Here is a 19,098-nt window from a genome sequence, read left to right as displayed (position 1 = left end):
GTCAGAGCCCCACTGTTTCCACTCAGCTGAGATTTACTTGCCGTGGGTGGAATTTCTCTTTGAAGGGCCCATTTTTTACATCTCTGACAGGAGAGGTGAGCAGGTAGAGAGCCGGCTATCAGTCTCCTCCTGCCTGCACACAAGGCAGCACTCGTACATTTTACCACTGGACCGACTCCATGATCGCTCTGTCTCGCGGAGATGATTTCGGACCTGGATGATTTCTGCACTTTGTGTATGAAGATGAAGTGTTATAACCCCCTTTCTGATCTCCTCCCCATCTCCCTCACTTAAAGAGGTCCATTGTTAAGTGCCGGGGGCCTGTGGGTGCTGTAAATCAGACGACGGAGGGAGAGGATGTCTCCCATGGGGGGGAGAGTGCACACTCCCGGCAGCCTTCAGGCTGATCTCATTCAGCCTAACCTAATGCTTTAATTAAATAACTGGTCAATAGCTAAGAGTAAGGTGCTAAAGGCTACGAGCTGCGCTGACAAGGCCAAAAACCCATGCAAGAAGAAGGATGGAGGCTGGAGCAATGGTCTTTCTTTCCCTTTCAGGAATCAAATATCATCTGCCGAGTATGTTTAGCAAAATGAGTCTTACTGACCAATACTTCTTTCAATGTTGGGGGAAAAGTTGACTCTTTGGAAGTAATGGTCATACTGCTATACTGCCTAACTGCCATGTCCGCATTCCTGACGTCACCGGAGTCCAGCCCACACACAATAACCAAAGACACACTCCCCTCTTGTGACACAAACTGATATTGCTTTCCATAGTTGAACAGCTGATCCTTACATATTCTTTGACAGCATTGTACATTTAAGGGGAAATTAATTAAGTATCTTATCAAGAATCAGTAGCATGTCATATCGTGTATCAATAATTGTTCTTATGCACAATTGTAGTGCAAGGTTCAAACTAGTGAATAACAAAGTATTACAATTTATTTGAAAACTACGCATAAATCCATCAATTTTCTATTATCCTGTTGAAAGGTCGCAAGGCACTGTTGCCTGTCCCAGTCGATTTCATACGAAGGGGAGAATCCACACTGGATGGTTGCCAGGGGACAGACAACCATTTCCATTCACATTCACATTCACACAGTCACTGAGTGGGAACTGAACCACAACGGAACACTATCAGTTACCATTTCAAAATAATACTCAAAATATTGTTCTACTGAATGTGTGGTTTTAAAAAGTAAAAAAAATCAGTGACCTATTAAACAAGTGAATATAGCATGCATTGATTACAAAATGAATTAATAGTTTTATTGAGACTTAGGGCCCTAAGATTCCATGCACAATGCAGTATAATCAGCATAAAAAGTACACCATTTCAACCTTGAAATGACTAGTTAAGGTGGGGTTTATACATTTATATAAATGCAGAAAAATTAAAAAATATGACAATCCTGGCTCATGTACTAGAGGTTAAGAAGTGGCCGCTTCATAATTCTATTTGCAAATCAAAGGGTGATTCAGCTTCAAACCTCACAAGTCAGACTACACTTCACACATTTGTAAATATTTGGATTTTTTTGGAATGTAGGTCCCACACATTAAGTTTTCTACTTCTAATACAATTTAAATATATATATATTAACTTAATGAGCAGACGGCACGATGGGCCCCCGACACTTTTCGTGTAGTCTAAAAACAGCAACACAACTACGCTTCTAATAGAAAGAAGAAAAAAAAAAAGTTCTGTCAAGAGAGAAAAATCATACAAAAATATGTGTCCTACAACTGAACTAATTGCTTCAGTTCAGTGTTTACAGATTGAACCAAACACAAACCTCAACAGGATATAATGTAGGATGTTGTCAATTAAAAAAAAAATGCCACATCATCTTCACTGAAGATGCTAAACTGTTTCAAACTAGACATAAAGGGCATGGCACAGTGTCTTCACATTCAATCAGGTTGAGACGGTGGCAAGAGCTTCCTGGTCTCAGACTAAAACTACAACCTAACAGCTCAACTTGAACAGTTGGCCCGGCCCACGTCCCACAAAATGTCCGAAACGAATGAACGACTGAGCTGGAACATCGATCCAAAAACAAGACAAACAGACACATCCATCCACAACCTGAACTGGAGCAGAATGGAGGTTACAATGACAAAGAAAAATAGCAGAATTAAAAAGTAAAAACAAAGAGGAGGATTAAATGCACATTTGGATTCGATCATGAGCCTTTTAGTTTTGCCATTGGAATTGTTTTTTTTTTTTTAATATGTTGAAAATCTTATTGTAACAATTCCCTTAAATTTGTACAGATTAAAATGTACATCGATTTTCAACTACAACACAAAACCTACAGTATTATATGGGCTGCTAATCGCTAACGCAAGGTAATGGAATCTTGTGTGATGGAAAAACAGTTACAAAACAATCTGTGTTGCTCGTGACCTCGACAGAAATCCAAAAGTCCAATTGGAGAAGCAGGGCTTGATTTCTGGACTCAGCAGGACAATCAAAGACGTGCAGCAGCCAATACTGTCAAAAACACCTCAAGTGTATCCCATGGCAGCAGTGCTATTCAAGTCTTCACTGTGATAAGATGTGAGTGCATATCATCCACTTATTGCCATCGTAATGTGAAGAGAGAGCCTTGTTGAGAGATGACAACGTCTTTGCCCTCTGATCTCAACAACGAAGATAAAAAGATACAAAAATCCATGATCAAACTAACTTAAGTCTGCTTGTTTTAGCTAGTTGTGTAATCTAAATTGTGTTTAGGTTTCAGTGATGTTGCGCATCAATGTTACTGAGTCACCAACTGTCCATTAGGTCTTTGTGGGGAACAAGGGTTTAGGGGTCAAACAGTCAGGCGGCTGTTGGAAGACTGTAAGGGGCTCCAGGAAGCCGTGTGGCCAGATGTGCCCTGCGAGTAAGCAGATGAGCGACTATCGCAACACGACTGGTTGTCGTCTTTGCTGATCCCGGCGGTACACAAGCGCCGGTGCCTCAGCAGCCTGTCTGTCCGTGAGAAGGTCTGGGGGCCAAGTAGAAAAAGATGGCTGTCAGTCGTGGTTCTGCTACCTTTCCACATGTTAACACACACTGGTCACAACATTAGTTACAATCTAATGAGGTCCAATGAGAACTGGATGAATTCAATAAAAATGCTCAGTTTGAGTGATGGCAATCGTGCGTTTTTTCTGTGTTGAACTCAATGCTGCAAAATTGGATTAGACAGATTTAGAATTGGCATTTATCTACTTGTGTCTTCACACAGAACTAGACGAAGTGCACATTGCCGTGTTTATAATGACTTACCGTGCGTTGAGACACAATAAAATGGCTTTCTTGAGTTGGTACAGAATGGGTGGTTGACCGTGGGGGGCAAGTCATTTGGTACCTGGGGCTTCAGTGGGGACTTAACCAACTTAATAAGTAGTGATTCTTAAAAGTGTGGTACAAGTACCACGAGTGGTGCGCGGGCTTTCTCCAGAAGTACGTGAAAGAATCCCTTTATTAAAAGGTTCAAACTGTACGCAACGTCTCCTAGAGACTAGCTAGGTCACAAGGGAGTCGTGGTGAATTCAAACATGGTTGATTTTTTTTTCCCAGCCCTTTTGGAGACATTTCTTTAAGTCTCAAGCATGCCTCGGTGACATCACGGAGACCAAAATATATAAGGCTGCACATAAGCTGGTGTGCACACTGCAAAGTACACCGGTTTCCAGATTCCAAACATTTTGCACTATAAAGTTTTTTTCTTTCTTTTTTTTTTTTTTTTTTTAAACTGAGTCAGAGGCCTCACGCCCCGATGGCTGAGCGCAGGGCCACTGACGAAACTTCAGGACCTGTCACCCATTTAAGAGTTATAAAATACTTATACCCGTTTTTCTTCGATTATAATGTTTTTGTAATTGGGACATGCCACTATTGAAATCAAGATTAAACTAACTAATTGCAAAGCCCAATGTTAAAAGTGTAAATGGTTTCGTCTAAATTGCGAGCTGTTATTAAGCCTGTGTATCTGCATACATAAGTTACACAGGGAAACCAATGTCTCACTCTTTGTAGGCTATCAGTCAATCAATATTAACTTCCCATTACCATATTTGAAAACACATACAAAGAAAACATATACGCGATATAATGGTACATATATCAGCGACTTCCGGGTCAATTGGTTGCCACCTTGTCTGGAGAAATCTCGGAGACATCGTCCTGGTGAGAGTGCAAGCAATATTTTGGCCTCCCGGGTCGCCGCGACTGATCAGCCTCAACAGTCGCTGCGACGTCTCTGGCAGTGAGTTAGCTCCTTAAAATTACAGTGGCTTTAACATTTATTTTTTTTGAATCCAGTACAGTGCATTTGTTCAGTACAGTTCAGTTCTATTTAACTTATGAGTATAATACATATGAATTTAATCATTTAGAATTTTTTATCTTCAAACATCTATTTTGGTACAACTTTTATTTGTAATTGACTCATTTAAGTACAGTTTTTTAATGTTTCTATAAGGCACTGTGTTAATGTTCAAACTTTGCATAATGTTACAGTGACTTACAAAATTATGAAATATATTTTAAGGGATAAAACATCTACCTCTACCATCCATCCATCCATTTTCTGAGCCGTTTTCCTCACTTGGGTCGCGGGCGTGCTGGAGCCTATCCCAGCTCTCATTGGGCAGGAGGCGGGGTACACCCTGAGCTGGTTGCCAGCCAATCGCAGGGCACATACAAACAAACAACCATTCGCACCCACCTTCACACCTACGGGCAATTTAGAGTCTTCAATTAATGCATGTTTTTGGGATGCGCGAGGAAACAGGAGTGCCCGGAGAAAACCCACGCAGGCACGGGGAGAACATGCAAACTCCACACAGGCGGGGCCGGGGATTGAACCCGGGTCCTCAGAACTGTGAGGCTGCCGCTCTAACCAGTCGGCCATCGTGCCGCATCTACCTGTATTAATTTATGCAGATTGCTACAAATGTGCTTTGTTTTTTGCTCTGACCGTTCAGAGGAAAAATATGAAATGGGATTGTTTAAAGATTGCTATTGCCCATTGTTTTTATATATATATATATATATATATATATATATATATATATATACACATACACACACACACACACACACACACACCAACCACTATATTAAACATATTTATGGATATCCTAGTGTCAATCAAAACTGAGCATTATTATCTTTGCAAATTCAGAAAATTTGATACAGTTCACACATTGGCGCATATTACCCGGTGCAGGGGGACCTAAAGTTGTGGCCGGTAAATCGGACTTACCTGATTGCAACGATCGCACTGGTACGGCTTCTCGCCACTGTGCACCCGCTTGTGTCGGTCCAGGTGGTAACGCTGAATGAAGCGCATGTCACAGCTGTCACAAGCGTAAGGCTTTTCCCCTGCGGACGTCGACGAGGCAGACTTACTTGCAAACATTTATCAGGACTGACTGCACATTGAGCAATGAAATTGTCACCTTTTGAAACATGATTTTACTGTTTTTTCATGATGTTTCCATTTAACTCAAGGGGTCTACCTTAAAATTTGTAAATAATAAAAGCTAAGAACAACTGACATTACTGCGACTCACTGAAGAACTGAGACCTCCATGTATATTTGTATTATATCGCCCCCTGGTGGCCAAGGTGCACACACCAGAAGGAGCAGCACAATGTCCATTGATTGAAGCAAAAACTTTAATATTTTTTGCATTCTATTTAATTTTGCCCCTACTGGATGTAAGTACAACATATAGGGTGCTATTTTTTGTATTTAAAAAAAAAAACCTTTACATTGATTTTATGGGACGCTGGAAAGGATTAACGCCTTTCCATTAATTTCAAAGGGGAAAGATATGAGTGTTTTGAGGTAGGAGCATGGTCACAGCACGCATTAAACTTGCATCTCAAGGCACCGCTATACATACATATTGTGTCATTTTTGTTAGGTGGAGTGCTGTGAAATTTCTCTAACGTAAAATATGTGCCTTGGCTTAAAGGTCAGAGGACAAAGATTTAAAAAAAAATTTCTTAACTAACTCTAGAACCCCTTTACAAACCACCACTGCCATTTCGAAGTGATTATATGGCAGATATACAGCAGTTAAATCGATAAATATGATGCAGAATGCGCCTTCTGCTTTTTGCATCCCGCACCTTCTGGTCTTCGTCTCTTTCTGGCGTTGTGATGTCACACGAGCCAAACATCCTGTTCATTCGCCGTTGTGTGCTATTGTTCCATGCTGTTGCTCCCGTCCTTGTATATTTGTTGTCGTATGATTTAACGATGTCACGATGGTTTATTGTGTGGCATTTGGTTGTACAAATGGTTCAGGCAGCAGCAAGGGTTTTTTTTTTGGCTTTCCAAGTGAAGAAGGAATACGTGACCAGTGGCTAGTGAAAGTCACTCGACAGGGGAAGAAACGTGGTCAGCTATGGGTGCCTAACAAACATTCCAAACTGTGCTGATCACTTCGAACTGGCGTGTTTTGAGAAAGGCTGAGCAGAAAGCTTCTGGTAGCCCTTGCGGCGGATAGCGTAACCACACCCCGGTGTCTTGAGCTTCGGGTATGTTCGGGGAGGACTCAATATGCGTCATAAAAACCTCCTTTTTAGCTAAACTATGGTTGAAAATTTGCTGGAAGTTTTGTGCATGTGTTACATAACATATAAACAATGCAAATATAAATTTTAACTGACCGCATAATATCTTTGTCATCTGACCTTTAATAAAGGTCTGGAAACAATGTCTCAATCAATTAATTGATCCAGAAAAAACACCTGAGTCTTAACTTTGCATCTTATCAATACTTTTGGATAATTATGTGCTGTCAAGTATGTGGGAACATTTTGGGGAAGTGAAAATGCAAACAAGATGCAGGTTGTTGCTCCTCACCTGTATGTGTGAGTATGTGTCGCTTGAGGTGGTAGCTGCTCCGGAAAGCTCCGTAGCAGTGGTCACAGATGAAATTCTTCTGGATTTTCAGACCACTGTCATCGTCATCCATGTCGAGCTGCTGCAATAAAGGCTACAAAGGATGACAAAATTAATATCTTTACCCCATTCCAAGTCCATGCAGTCATGAATTATTCATTTTGTGCCATAGTATTGTGCATTTATGTGTATGCTCAACAGTCCAACATACCCGCACTTCCTCCTTAACTTTAACAGATTTTTTGTGCTTTTTCTTGATGTGCATACTTTGGCTAGTATGCATGTTTTTCCCATCCAATATTCTCGATGTGTGGTAATCACCATCCTTTTGGATCAGCTTGGAGAGAAAATGAAAACACAAATTAGGCTTCACTGCAACAGCACCTCATCCACCAAACCATTAGGTACACCTGAAACATCTAGTGCGATCCAATACAAAAGCTGTATCACAAAGTGCTTTTTCAAAGACAATAGCGATTCACTTTGGACTGTGTCAATCAAAACAGTGCATTAGTGTTTTGCATGCAGAATGCTCAGAGGTTAAAATGAAACGAAATTATTGACCATGTTCTTTACATTTTGAAAATTATTTAAATTCCTGATATCAGGAAAAAAAATTAAGGTACCTCAATCTATTGCACCATTTAGAGGATCTCGGTAGCTTCTAGCAAATGTAGTTAACCTGGGACCCCCATTTTCCAACTGTCACCAAGTTACAACTGACTTTAAAAGTTAAAAACAAAGAATAATGGAGTGTTCAAAATTAGTCCCTCAAAAAGGGGTGTATAATGTTAAACATGACTACACATGCATACATGTTTAAAGTACCTTAAGAAACTGAAGACTAACAGGACAAAAATTAATATTGTATAGTAAAACTAAATCACAAATGCACAAAATATAGCTACAAAGTTTCACTGATATCTTTAAACGGATCTCTTCTTTTTAGGAAAGTCCCTTCCCTAATATGTTGAGTGTGGAAACTCAGTATGGTACGGAGTACATGTACTGTTATACCCCAAGTAATAACATTTCTGATGCATGCCTGTCAAATTGTTATTTTTCAAATGAAGGCAAAACCAACCGAGGATGCAGAGTTCCGCTCCTATGGGCGGCGATGTAACCCCAATTTGTACTCAAGTCAGACCATGCAGTAGTCAATTACTAAAAGATGCTAACACAGCTGTAAGGTATATTTCTTTAAAAAATGTTTAAAGGTCCCATATTTGGGCTATTTAGACCTCCCTCGAGTGACTCTATAACATGGACGTAGTATAAAAGTGTAAATTTCATTAAAAAAGAAGACATTGGTTTTGTCATACGAGTGTCCAGAAAAGGCCCCTCTGACAGCTACTTCTGTTTGACCAAGTTTTGTATCCGCTTTGTCCAAATTTGGCTGAGACCGCCCCCTTTCCTCTGATTGGTTGTCTCTGTGTAGAAGACACGCTTGTGAGAGCACAAGTGTGTTTGTTATGTTGACAGCGCTGGCTCGGGAGCGGAAAGGGAAGCCAAAGATCTTCATTAATGACGTAGATAAGCTCGAGAAATTCGAATGACCTGATTTCAGGCCCCTTGGCAGAAAAACTCAGGAATATGTGAACGATTGTAATTCATATTTCACGTTTACTGAGGCACCATAGAGACAATACTACATCCCAAATGCTAGAAAATGTTGGTTTGGCAAAATACGGGACCTTTAAATAAAATGAAAAACAGTAGACACGGTGGTAACTGAGCATGCTTGCTTGTGCTGCATGCCCACCTATTCTTACATCACTGCACAAACTAATTCCTTGTGCCTCGTTCAAAACCTCAAAAGGCGGTATTGGTACAGTCATAAACCGAGGACCCACTGTAATTTATAATCCTTTAAGCAACGGATATTTGAACAAAGAACTGAGAATGAGGAACTGAGACTGTCTCCATGTACAGTATATCCATCTGTCTGTCTTATACTGGCCCCAGGTGGCCAAGACCAGAAAAGCAGCATAATTGCCATTCAACTGATTAAAAGTGTGACAAAAATGGTTTAATTGTTTTTAATTCTATTTCATGAAGTCACAACCGCATGCTTTTCTAAAGTAAAATATTATAGAGAGCCATTTTACTAATTAACAAAACCAAAATAATTTGTTGGGTTTTCATGGGAGGCTGGAACATCCGTTCCATGGCTTTTCCAGTCATTTCAATGGGGAAAGACTAGTGTTGGGAATAGGTCCGTCACGCTAAATTTTTTTAAGAAGATATATTTTCCCAAAAACTATCACGATAAACAAGAATGTTGTTGTTTTTTTTAATGCCTCTGAAATCATGAAAAATAAGGCCTCAGTATTGTTGTCATTATTATTGTTATTATAATTTCCTTTCTTCTTTCTCTATTAATTGTTTTTCTTTACTCTGTAATACGGATCCCCCTGAGTCTCAAATAAAAACTAAAGAGCTGTTAGACTAGCCTGGTTTACAAGGAGCCTTCTATTCCGATTATAATTGGTTTAGAAGCCTAAACCTAATGAAAATGCTCCATATAAACACCTCAATCGGAAGAAACGGGCTGAATCTGAATGGAATTTCATTCGTTTCACAGGGGTGGACTATTCCTTTTGCTAAACCGATCAGAAGCAAATTATTGCCATGTATACCATTATTTGGAATAGAGCCAGGAAAAGTTCTGTCTGCTCATGCTTCGTCTCGACGTAAATGTGACATCATAGTTTATGGACAGCGTAAATATGCCGGCTCCTGACGGAGCTCGTATGCGACAGAAAGGTTGTTTTTAACTACTTATGTTCTTTTTATCAAACTTTGTTTTTTTAAAATAAATGTATAAATAATAATATAAATAATCCTTCACTGTGCTGAATAGATGACGGACCCCCATCTTGATAAAAGACCTCCACGCCAAAGTGTGCATGTCACACGGCTGTTCCAATTAAATGTAGTGCACATGTATACACTTGATCGGAATAGATAACATCACATGTAAACACCTGACCAGAGATCTTCAATCGGAATGACAAAAACGTCTCCATGTAAAAATCGGAATGACAAAAAAAGTCTCCATGTAAACCCGGCTGCTGTTTGGTTGGTTGGTGAAAACGAGCCCTTCACCTGTCAACCAAATACACGTTGACGTTCACTGTAGTAAACTACTGGCTGCATAACGTGCCGCTGGGGTTACGCTTAATAAACAGTTAACGTTCCTGTGTTTGTGTTAATTGGGGACTAACACACACAACAACTCGGAGCGAAACGCTGATATTTTTGCCGCGGTTTACGGCAGGAATCCTTAGATACATCGGTTCTAGGGCTGTGGACAGGATATCGCAAGGCTAGGAATGGGTTGCCCGGGGCATACAGTTTTCCTCTCTTAAAACAAGCGTGAGAGCTTTCAGACGTAATGTTATGCTTACAACTAAAAAAGCAGTGGTGGGCACGAGTGACACAACTACTTCAACTACATTTCTCCATAAAGTCACTATTTCAACATCAAATAGCTTTTTAGTAGTTGAGCTATTTTCATGGTCACAACGATAGTAAGGTAGCGTTCACAGATACTACATTTCCCTCGGAAGTTGTAAAAATTTAATACGTCGTCACGTTACATACCATACCATGCATTCCAATCGCTGACAAATTACAAGTGACGATCCCCCCAAGCTGAGAAAAATAGCACACTAGCCAACGACTTGAATACCTTCAACTGCAGATTTGAAAAGGATACTTTCACACCCCACACCCACCCAGCTGCACCACAGACCACTATCACACCACCGACTTCTGCGTTAACCATCCACGAACAGGATGTGAGACGCATCTTCAAACAACAAAAGATTAACAAAGCGGCAGGCCCAGACCATGTGTCCCTGCCTCAAAGTCTGTGTGAACCAGCTCGCTCCAGTCTTCACTCAGATCTTCAATAGATCTCTGGTACTCTGCGAAGTACCATCCAAACGCTCCACCATCATTCCAGTCCCCAAGAAACCTGCAATCTTGGGTCTAAATGACTACAGGCCTGTCGCCTTGACATCTGTGGTCATGAAGTCCTTTGAACGTCTCATGCTGGATCACATCAAGAGCGCCACAGGCCCCCTGCTGGACGCCCTCCAGTTTGCCTACCGAGCAACCAGGTCTGCGGATGATGCAGTCAACGACTGCACCTCAACGCATCCGGCTGGCGAACTCCTGAAGTTTGCAGATGACACCACTGTCATCGGCCTCATCAAGGACGGTGACAAGTCTGCATATCGACAGGAAGCGGAGCGGCTGGAGCTGTGGTGCGGCCGACACAACCTGGAGCTGAACACGCTCAAGACTGTAGAGATGATCGTGGACTTCAGGAGGCATCCTTCGCCACAGCTGCCCCTCACGCTGTCCAGCTGCTTTGTGTCAACCGTCTATACCTTCAAGTTCCTGGGAATTACAGTCTCTCAGGCCCTGAAGTGGGCGATCAAGATCAACTCCGTCCTCAAAAGGTCCCAGCAGAGGATGTACTTCCTGCGGCTTCTGAGAAAGCACGGCCTGCCACAGGAGCTGCTGAGGCAGTTCTCCACAGCGGTCATCGAATCAGTCCTGTGTTCTTCCATCACAGTCTGGTTTGGTGCTGCTACAAAAAAGGAAAAACTCCGACTGCAACGGACAATCAAAACTGCTGAAAGGATTGTCGGTACCCCCCTACCCACCCTTGAGAACTTGCACGCTGCCAGAACTAAGACAAGAGCGTGCAAAATCCTCTCGGACCCTCCACATCCCGATCAATGCAAACGAGAACTAGCAGACATTCCAACAGCCTCTTCCCTCTTGCAATCAACTTCTTAAACTCCTAACCTACAATTCCATTGAAACATGCTGGCAATTTTTTTGTCTTTTTCTCTTGAGTTTGTTGTCACATTTCTATCGTACTACTCGCTTGAAGTCTCGTGGACCTTTGCACAATGGTCAATGCACCAGACTATTGTAATATTAGTCAATCGAACTGCTCGAAGTGCTAGAGGACTCTGCATCTTTTTGCACAATTGTCAAAAAAAAAAAAAAAGTACCGGGATAACCAGATGACTGGCAACCCTTTATTGCTCAGTGACTGTTTTTCTCAATGTCTTTATGTCTCCAAAGTGTTCTTTGTCAATTGACTGTCTGTTGTCGTACTAGAGCGGATCCAATTACCGGATCACAAATTCCATGTGTGTTTTTTGGACATACTTGGTAAATAAAGATGATTCTGATATCTCATGTCCGCTGTCGACACCAGGGCAGGCAGCGAAATGTGCGCCTCAGATTGTAAACATGCAGACAATATGACAAAGGTGGGTTAATCTCAGCCTTTCCCACAGGTTATATACCTCAGCGGACTAATGCTTCTTCTCGAACCCATTCAGTCCACTTATACGTTCCAGTGCTGGTACTGTGCAAACCCATAAAGAAACTACGGTACAGAGAGGACACACAGTCAGTTATGTCCCAGAGCTAACACAAAAATTGCCAGTCGAGCTGAGCTTGTCATCACGACAAAGTTAAAAAAAGTCAGTCAACACTCAGCAAGCAGTGTGATTATAAAAAACAAAAAGCAAGCGTTGCGTGAGTGCAGTGGCAGTAGCTGGAATGGAAATGTGTGCTAGGAACCCCTTGGTGCTAAAGTATTGTTTGTTTTTGCAGATTATTTTCTCTGCGATCTAAATAGTTGCGGCCTATTTAAATCATTCATTTGATATTTAAAATTATAGATATATTTTGTTAAAGGCGGCCCGATGGAAAACGGGTTAGCACATCTGCCTCACAGTTCTGGGGACCCGGGTTCAAATCCGGCCACCTCCCCTGTGTGGAGTTTGCATGTTCTCCCTGCGCTTGCGTGCGTTTTCTCCGGGTAATCTAGTTTCCTCCCACATTCCAAAAACATGCATGGTAGGTTAATTGAAGGCTCTAAATTGTCTGTAGGTGTGAATGTGAATGGTTGTTTGTCTATGTATGCCCTGTGATTGGTTGGCGACCAGGTCAGGGTGTACCCCGCCTCTCACCCAGTCAGCTAAGATAGGCTCTAGCACACCCATTACCCTAGCTAGGAGAAGCGGCTCAGAAAATGGATGGATGGATATTTTATTTTTTTTACAATTATCTGAGCTACATAGTCTTTTATGTTTGAAAATAGGTTTAGACAAATGTCATTCAAGTCAAATTAAGGTTCTTTATTTTTAACGTCTACATCAACAAATGTTAACTATTGCATTGTTTCTGCACCAAATCGAATCAAATCATATTGCTCCCATGCTGAACCAAATCGTATCGTTCTGCCTTTAGAGATATCGTTTTTAATCGAATCGTAACCTATGTAGATACGAGTGACGTATCGAATAGGCCTAATGGCAAGAATTCCAAACCCTAAGAAAGACGATTTGAGAAAAGTTTAAGATATGAAAGTGTTCACTGCACAAATTGAACTTGCATCTCAAGGTGACACTGTACCTTAATTGTTAAGTTTTTTTTTTTTTTTTAACCATACATTACATAATTTTGCCAGAGAATGGTTTAGCTCACCAGTGGTGGACAGCTCCCCGCAGACATGTGGCCCATGTGGCTGTTGGCTTGTGAATGATGACCTTGGTGTCCATGGTGGCTGTGGTGCGAGTGGCTTTGGTTGCTCTCAGAAGTCCCCCGGTGCCCGTGACTCAATGATGACATCATCTTTTTTTGACCTGGAATGTTGTTGGCTTGCATCAGGGCCATGCTGGACAGCACCGCCTCACAGCCCAGCAAGCAAGCCTAGCAACACAAATAGCAACATAAGGACGGTCCTGGGACTCCTTTTTATGTACAGTATATGAGTGCAAAAGTGGGTGAACAACGCAAGCAAATGTGAAAAGGACAGGACTGTCAGGCTGGGGACACAACTTGAAATGATTCTTATTCTGCAGATGATGAGACTTCCACTGACCCATTTCATATGGTCTCGAACAGAGTTGCCTGAATGTGTCATCGCCGTGCTTTTGAATTTGTGTGTGTTTGGGGGAGGGGGGGGCATAGCTGACCTCAGTCAGGGTGAGGGCTAACACAGGAGACCACACCCACCCAAATCATGGAGGCCAAAGCCTGAAAGTAGAGGTATGACAACATAAAGCTACTTACTTCAATCAGAAGCACTGCACTTGCATTTGAAAGTTCACCAATTCAGCACGCACAACAGGGAGGAGATTTAAGGTTATCAGGCAAAAAATAAAAGCCCCAATGGCTTGATGCAAACTGAAAGTTTGGAGGGTCACCAGAAAGCACAACAGCCAAGTAAAACAAGCACAATGAGAGGAATTTCAGAGGTACTCAAACACAGACAGACATTACATGATATATTAACAACAAAAATTGTGCATGAGAAATATGTCAGTTTTAATGTGAGGGTCAAAACTAAAACAATCTGGTAACAGTCTTTTTAATAAAACCAAAAGGTATGCTTTTTGAGAACCATGTTCAGAGTACCGCCATCCCTATAATACAAACTTCAGCTCTTCAAGATTACCTACTCACTCAAACGATTGCCGTGCATATTTTCTTTGATTGATTGTACTGTTTTTCTTGTTGTACAGCATACAACCCCAATTCCAATGAAGTTGGGACGTTGTGGTAAACATAAAAAAAGAAGAATACAATGATTTGCAAATCATGTTCAACCTATATTTAATTGAATACACTACAAAGACAAGATATTTAATGTTCAAATTGATAAACTTGATTGTTTTTTTTAGCAAATAATCATTAACTTAGAATTTTATTGCTGCAACACGTTCCAAAAAAGCTGGGACAGGTTCATGTTTATCACTGTGTTACATCACCTTTTCTTTTAACAACATTCAATAAATGTTTAGGAACTGAGGACACTAATTGTTGAAACTATGCAGGTGGAATTCTTTCCCATTCTTGCTTGATGTACAGCTTCAGCCATTCAACAGTCCGGGCTCTCTGTTGTCGTATTTTACGCTTCATAATGCGCCACACATTTTCAATGGGAGACAGGTCTGGACTGCGGGCAGACCAGTCTAGTACCTGCACTCTTTTACTACGAAGCCACGCCGTTGTAACACTTGCAGAATGTGGTTTGCCATTGTCTTGCTGAAATAAGCAGGGCCGTCCATGAAAAAGACGTTGCTTGGATGGCAGCATGTTTCTCCAAAACCTGTATGTACCTGTTAAATATATTTAACATTTCAGCATTAATGGTGCTTTCACAGATGTGTAAGTTACCCATGCCATTGGCACTAACACAACCCCATACCATCACAGATGCTGGCTTTTGAACTTTGCGTCCACAACAGTCCGGATGGTTCTTTTCCTCTTTGGCCCGGAGGACACGTCGTCTACAATTTCTAAAAACAATTTGAAATGTGGACTCATCGGACCACAGAACACTTTTCCACTTTTCATCAGTCCATCTAAGATGAGCTCGGGCCCAGAGAAGGCGGCGGCGTTTCTGGGTGTTGTTGATAAATGGCTTTTGCTTTGCATAGTAGAGTTTCAAATTGCACTTACGGATGTAGCGCTGAACTGTGTTTACTGACATTGGTTTTCTGAAATGTTCTTGAGCCCACGTGGTGATATCCTTTAACCATTGATGTCGGTTTTTGATGCAGTGCCGCCTGAGGGATCGAAGGTCACGGGCATTCAATGTTGGTTTTCGGACTTGCCGCTTCCATGCAGTGATTTCTCCAGATTATCTGAACCTTTTGATGATATTATGGACCGTAGATGATGAAATCCCTCAATTCCTTGCAATTGTACGTTGAGGGATCGTAGATGATGAAATCCCTAAATTCCTCGCAATTGTACGTTGAGGAACATTGTCCTTAAACTGTTCGACTATTTTCTCACACACTTGATCACAAAGAGTTGAACCTCGCCCCATCTTTGCTTGTGAATGACTGAGCAATTCAGGGAAGCTCCTTTTATACCCAATCATGGCACCCACCTGTTCCCAATTATCCCCTTCATGTGTGGGATGTTCCAAACAGGTGAACATGGGAACTGTCCCAACCTTGTAGCCATAAAATTCTAAGTTAATGATTATTTGCTAAAGACAATAAAGTTTATCAGTTTGAACATAAAATATCTTGTCTTTGTAGTGTATTTAATTAAATATAGGTTGAACATGATTTGCAAATCATTGTATTCTGTTTTTATTTATGTTTAACACAACATCCCAACTTCATTGGAATTGGGGTTGTCCATACAATTTATTCTTACTATACAGTATATGTTACCATTGGGTCAAATTCTACATAACTTTAATTTTGACTATCATAGCTATGCAGATGACACCCAGTTATATCTAACAGTGTCTTCAGATGACTATAGTTCAATTGAGGCGTCACTGTCTAAAACAGATAAATAACTGGATGAGCCAAAACTTTCTTCAATTAAACCACAACAAAACTGAAATCATTGTTTTGGCAATAAGGAAAAGAGGATTGCTGTTAGTAAATACCTGGAGTCACTCTCTTTAAAAACCAAAAACCTTGGTGGTGTGATAGATTCCGACCGATTTACAACAGTCATATCAAATCAATTACTAAAACTGCCTTCTACCATCTGAAGAACATATCCAGAGTGAAGCATGTGCCAAGCAGACCAGGAGAAGCTCATCCATGCTTTTATCTCAAGTAGACTTGACTATTGGAATGGTCTTCTGACTGGACCCCCCCAAAAGAGCATTAAACAGCTGCAGCTCGGGTTCTGAACAGAACAAAGAAGTCAGAGCATATTACTCCAATTCTGAAGTCTTTACACTGGCTCCCAGTCAGCTTTATAATAGATGTTTAAAGTTCTGCTACTAGTCTATAAATCACTAAATGGTTTAGGTCCTGAATACATGAAATTAATGCTAATATAAACCCAGTAGGGCCCTGAGATCGACAGACGCAGGTCAAATAGTGGAACACAGAGTTCAAAGCAAACATGGTGAAGTAGCTATTAGCTATTATTCTGCACTTAAAATGGAATAGGTTGCCAACAGAAGTGACGTCAGCCCCATGTGTGAATGTTTTTAAGTCCAGTTTAAAAATGATTCTTTTTTCTTATGCTTTTTAGAGCATTTCCACTTTTAAATGATATTTCTTGCCCTGTACGCTGTTTTAGTTGTACTTTTATTTTTTCCTTTCTTTTAAATGTTTATAAGCTGTTTTTTTTCTTTTAATCATGTAAAGCACATTCAGTCACCTTGTGTATAAAATGCACTATATAAATAAATTTGCTTTGCTATAATAGTGAAGTAATTAAGACTACTGAACACAGAAAGTCAAGCAAAAATAACTGATGGCTTGTGTGCTTTCTGTAGTCACTCTGATGGGTTACAAGAAAAAGTAGAAAAAAATGTATCACAGTTCAAAATGCATGTTTGCTTACAAAAAATGGTAAAGTTTAACAATGCTGCTGTTATACAAGAAAAAAACAACTAATGATCAAATAGGGTGATTATTAAGCTGAAATACATTTTAAAACCACACTGAACATAAAATCACAACTCACATTTTACGTTTTGGCCACAGTGTATAATCGCACACAAAAATGAATGAGTGAGCTACAGCAGCTGAAGGTGGTTGCTTGGCCAGAAGAGGTCTCTCTCCTCCTCCAATGCAGCACATTATCTTAAAAATCTTTTCACAAATTCCAGTTTCTATTTTTCTTTCAACAGTAATGTTATATTATCGTCAAGAATATTGCCTAATGCATGATAGTTCCCGTTTTAATCGTGAACGAGTCTGATAATGAGTCCATCTTGTGTAAACCGTGCTTCATTAAAACATGTCGTATTATTAGCAAATGGAAAAGCGTCTCCTAAACGAAGTATGTATTCTGAACAATCCATCCCGATTAAGATTCAATGGTCTTTGGCTCGTGGCATTTGGCAATATTATTATTATTTTTGCCAAAGCAAACATGACACATTTACAACTGTGTAAGTTTGCTAGCTAGCAACTTACCAGAAAACAGGGTGGCTTTATATTTACCCAAACGGAACTGTACAAAAAAGACGGTTGTGTCGTCAGTTGTTATTTTAAAGGCAGATTTGGAAAGTGCGACGCCAAAGGACGGAGTCCGCGCTGAATGAAACCGAAAAGGCTAGTTAGCTTGCTAGCTAGTTGTTCGGTTTTGGGGGAACTCTTGCAGGACGGAGACCCCCACCCTCCCCCACCACAACAACAGGCAGCCAGGCACACACCAAGACAGGGCGTGCAGGCTCAGAGCCGAACACAAAATACTACCGCAATCTGTGCTAGGACCTTCACAAATCCGAAAACAGCCCACTGATGAAATGATAATAGACACACGGGTAAACTATGCTCCACGAAAGACTACTTACCCTTTAATTTTTACAGTTTTCTAGGTTATTACTTGACGCAAATTTTTTTCTCAGTTTACAAACACTGACAGGAAACGCTACCGGAAGTGTTTCCCGGGGGAGGGTTTTGATTGGCTCGTGGCGTGGCCACGTGATTGTCTATATGTGCGGCCATATTAGGAAGGGAGTGACGAGGTGAGGTAAAATATTTGTAATGGACAGTCAGCGTTTCTGAAACTTTCATCGAGCCAAAGCATATATTGTACATTAGGAGGACATCACGGCATTTGGTGTGCTTCTACCCACATGGTAGATGCGTAAACTAAACTACAACAATATACTGCACTTTACTGTATATGGGTTGCTGTCACGGTTTTAATCACATCTAGTGGCTATGATTAAACTGACACATCAACTGTTATGCTGTCTATCAATCTACTTATCTATCTCGTTCCAATATTTCTATATATTGTTTTTAAATGAAATAATGATAATTTAGATATAAGTTTTGTTGGATAATGTATTAATTATTTTAGTCTTTAATTGATTACTTAATTATTTCAGGGGTAAGGCACTTTTCTTTGAGGGCCACATCATAGTTACGGTTGCCCTCAGGGGGCCGCTCATAATGTTGAAAGCACAAATGTATGATAACTAGGAGTATGAAGGTATGGTATCACTGTTTGGTACGTACTTTACTGATACTTTATGCAAATAAACCTGACGTGTTTGGTAAATCTACGTATTTCTTTGTTTTAAACTTTGAAGTGTATTGAGATAATGTCAGACTCTTGCTATTTTATAATACTGTGTGACTCAAATTGAAATTGCCAGTAAATATGTAATTAAATAAATAAATGCC

The 19,098-nt window shown here is 40.7% G+C and overlaps 1 protein-coding gene across 9 annotated transcripts in view; it reads right to left on the bottom strand.

Moving 5' to 3' along the window:
• znf740b (zinc finger protein 740b) overlaps window positions 1-18,355 on the bottom strand; it is a 29,739-nt gene extending 11,384 nt beyond the window's left edge. Inside the window, exons 1-8 of one of the 9 annotated variants that reach the window (XM_061773772.1) lie at window positions 18,258-18,345; window positions 16,383-16,630; window positions 13,848-14,002; window positions 13,451-13,675; window positions 7,137-7,262; window positions 6,887-7,019; window positions 5,273-5,391; window positions 1,264-3,004 (exon numbers count right to left, since the gene is read on the bottom strand). In XM_061773772.1, the coding sequence (XP_061629756.1) occupies window positions 2,828-3,004; window positions 5,273-5,391; window positions 6,887-7,019; window positions 7,137-7,262; window positions 13,451-13,675; window positions 13,848-13,934 (867 nt within the window). In that variant the 5' untranslated portion in view covers window positions 13,935-14,002; window positions 16,383-16,630; window positions 18,258-18,345 and the 3' untranslated portion in view covers window positions 1,264-2,827. The other 8 variants (XM_061773763.1, XM_061773803.1, XM_061773752.1 and 5 more) reach the window with 8 other exon arrangements.
• Window positions 18,356-19,098: the final 743 nt, after the last annotated feature.

This window comes from Phyllopteryx taeniolatus, chromosome 1 (assembly GCF_024500385.1).
Source record: "Phyllopteryx taeniolatus isolate TA_2022b chromosome 1, UOR_Ptae_1.2, whole genome shotgun sequence".
Classification (NCBI taxonomy): domain Eukaryota; kingdom Metazoa; phylum Chordata; class Actinopteri; order Syngnathiformes; family Syngnathidae; genus Phyllopteryx; species Phyllopteryx taeniolatus.
Note: the sequence above shows the minus strand (reverse complement) of the source record. Positions and strands in the feature narration are given on the sequence as shown.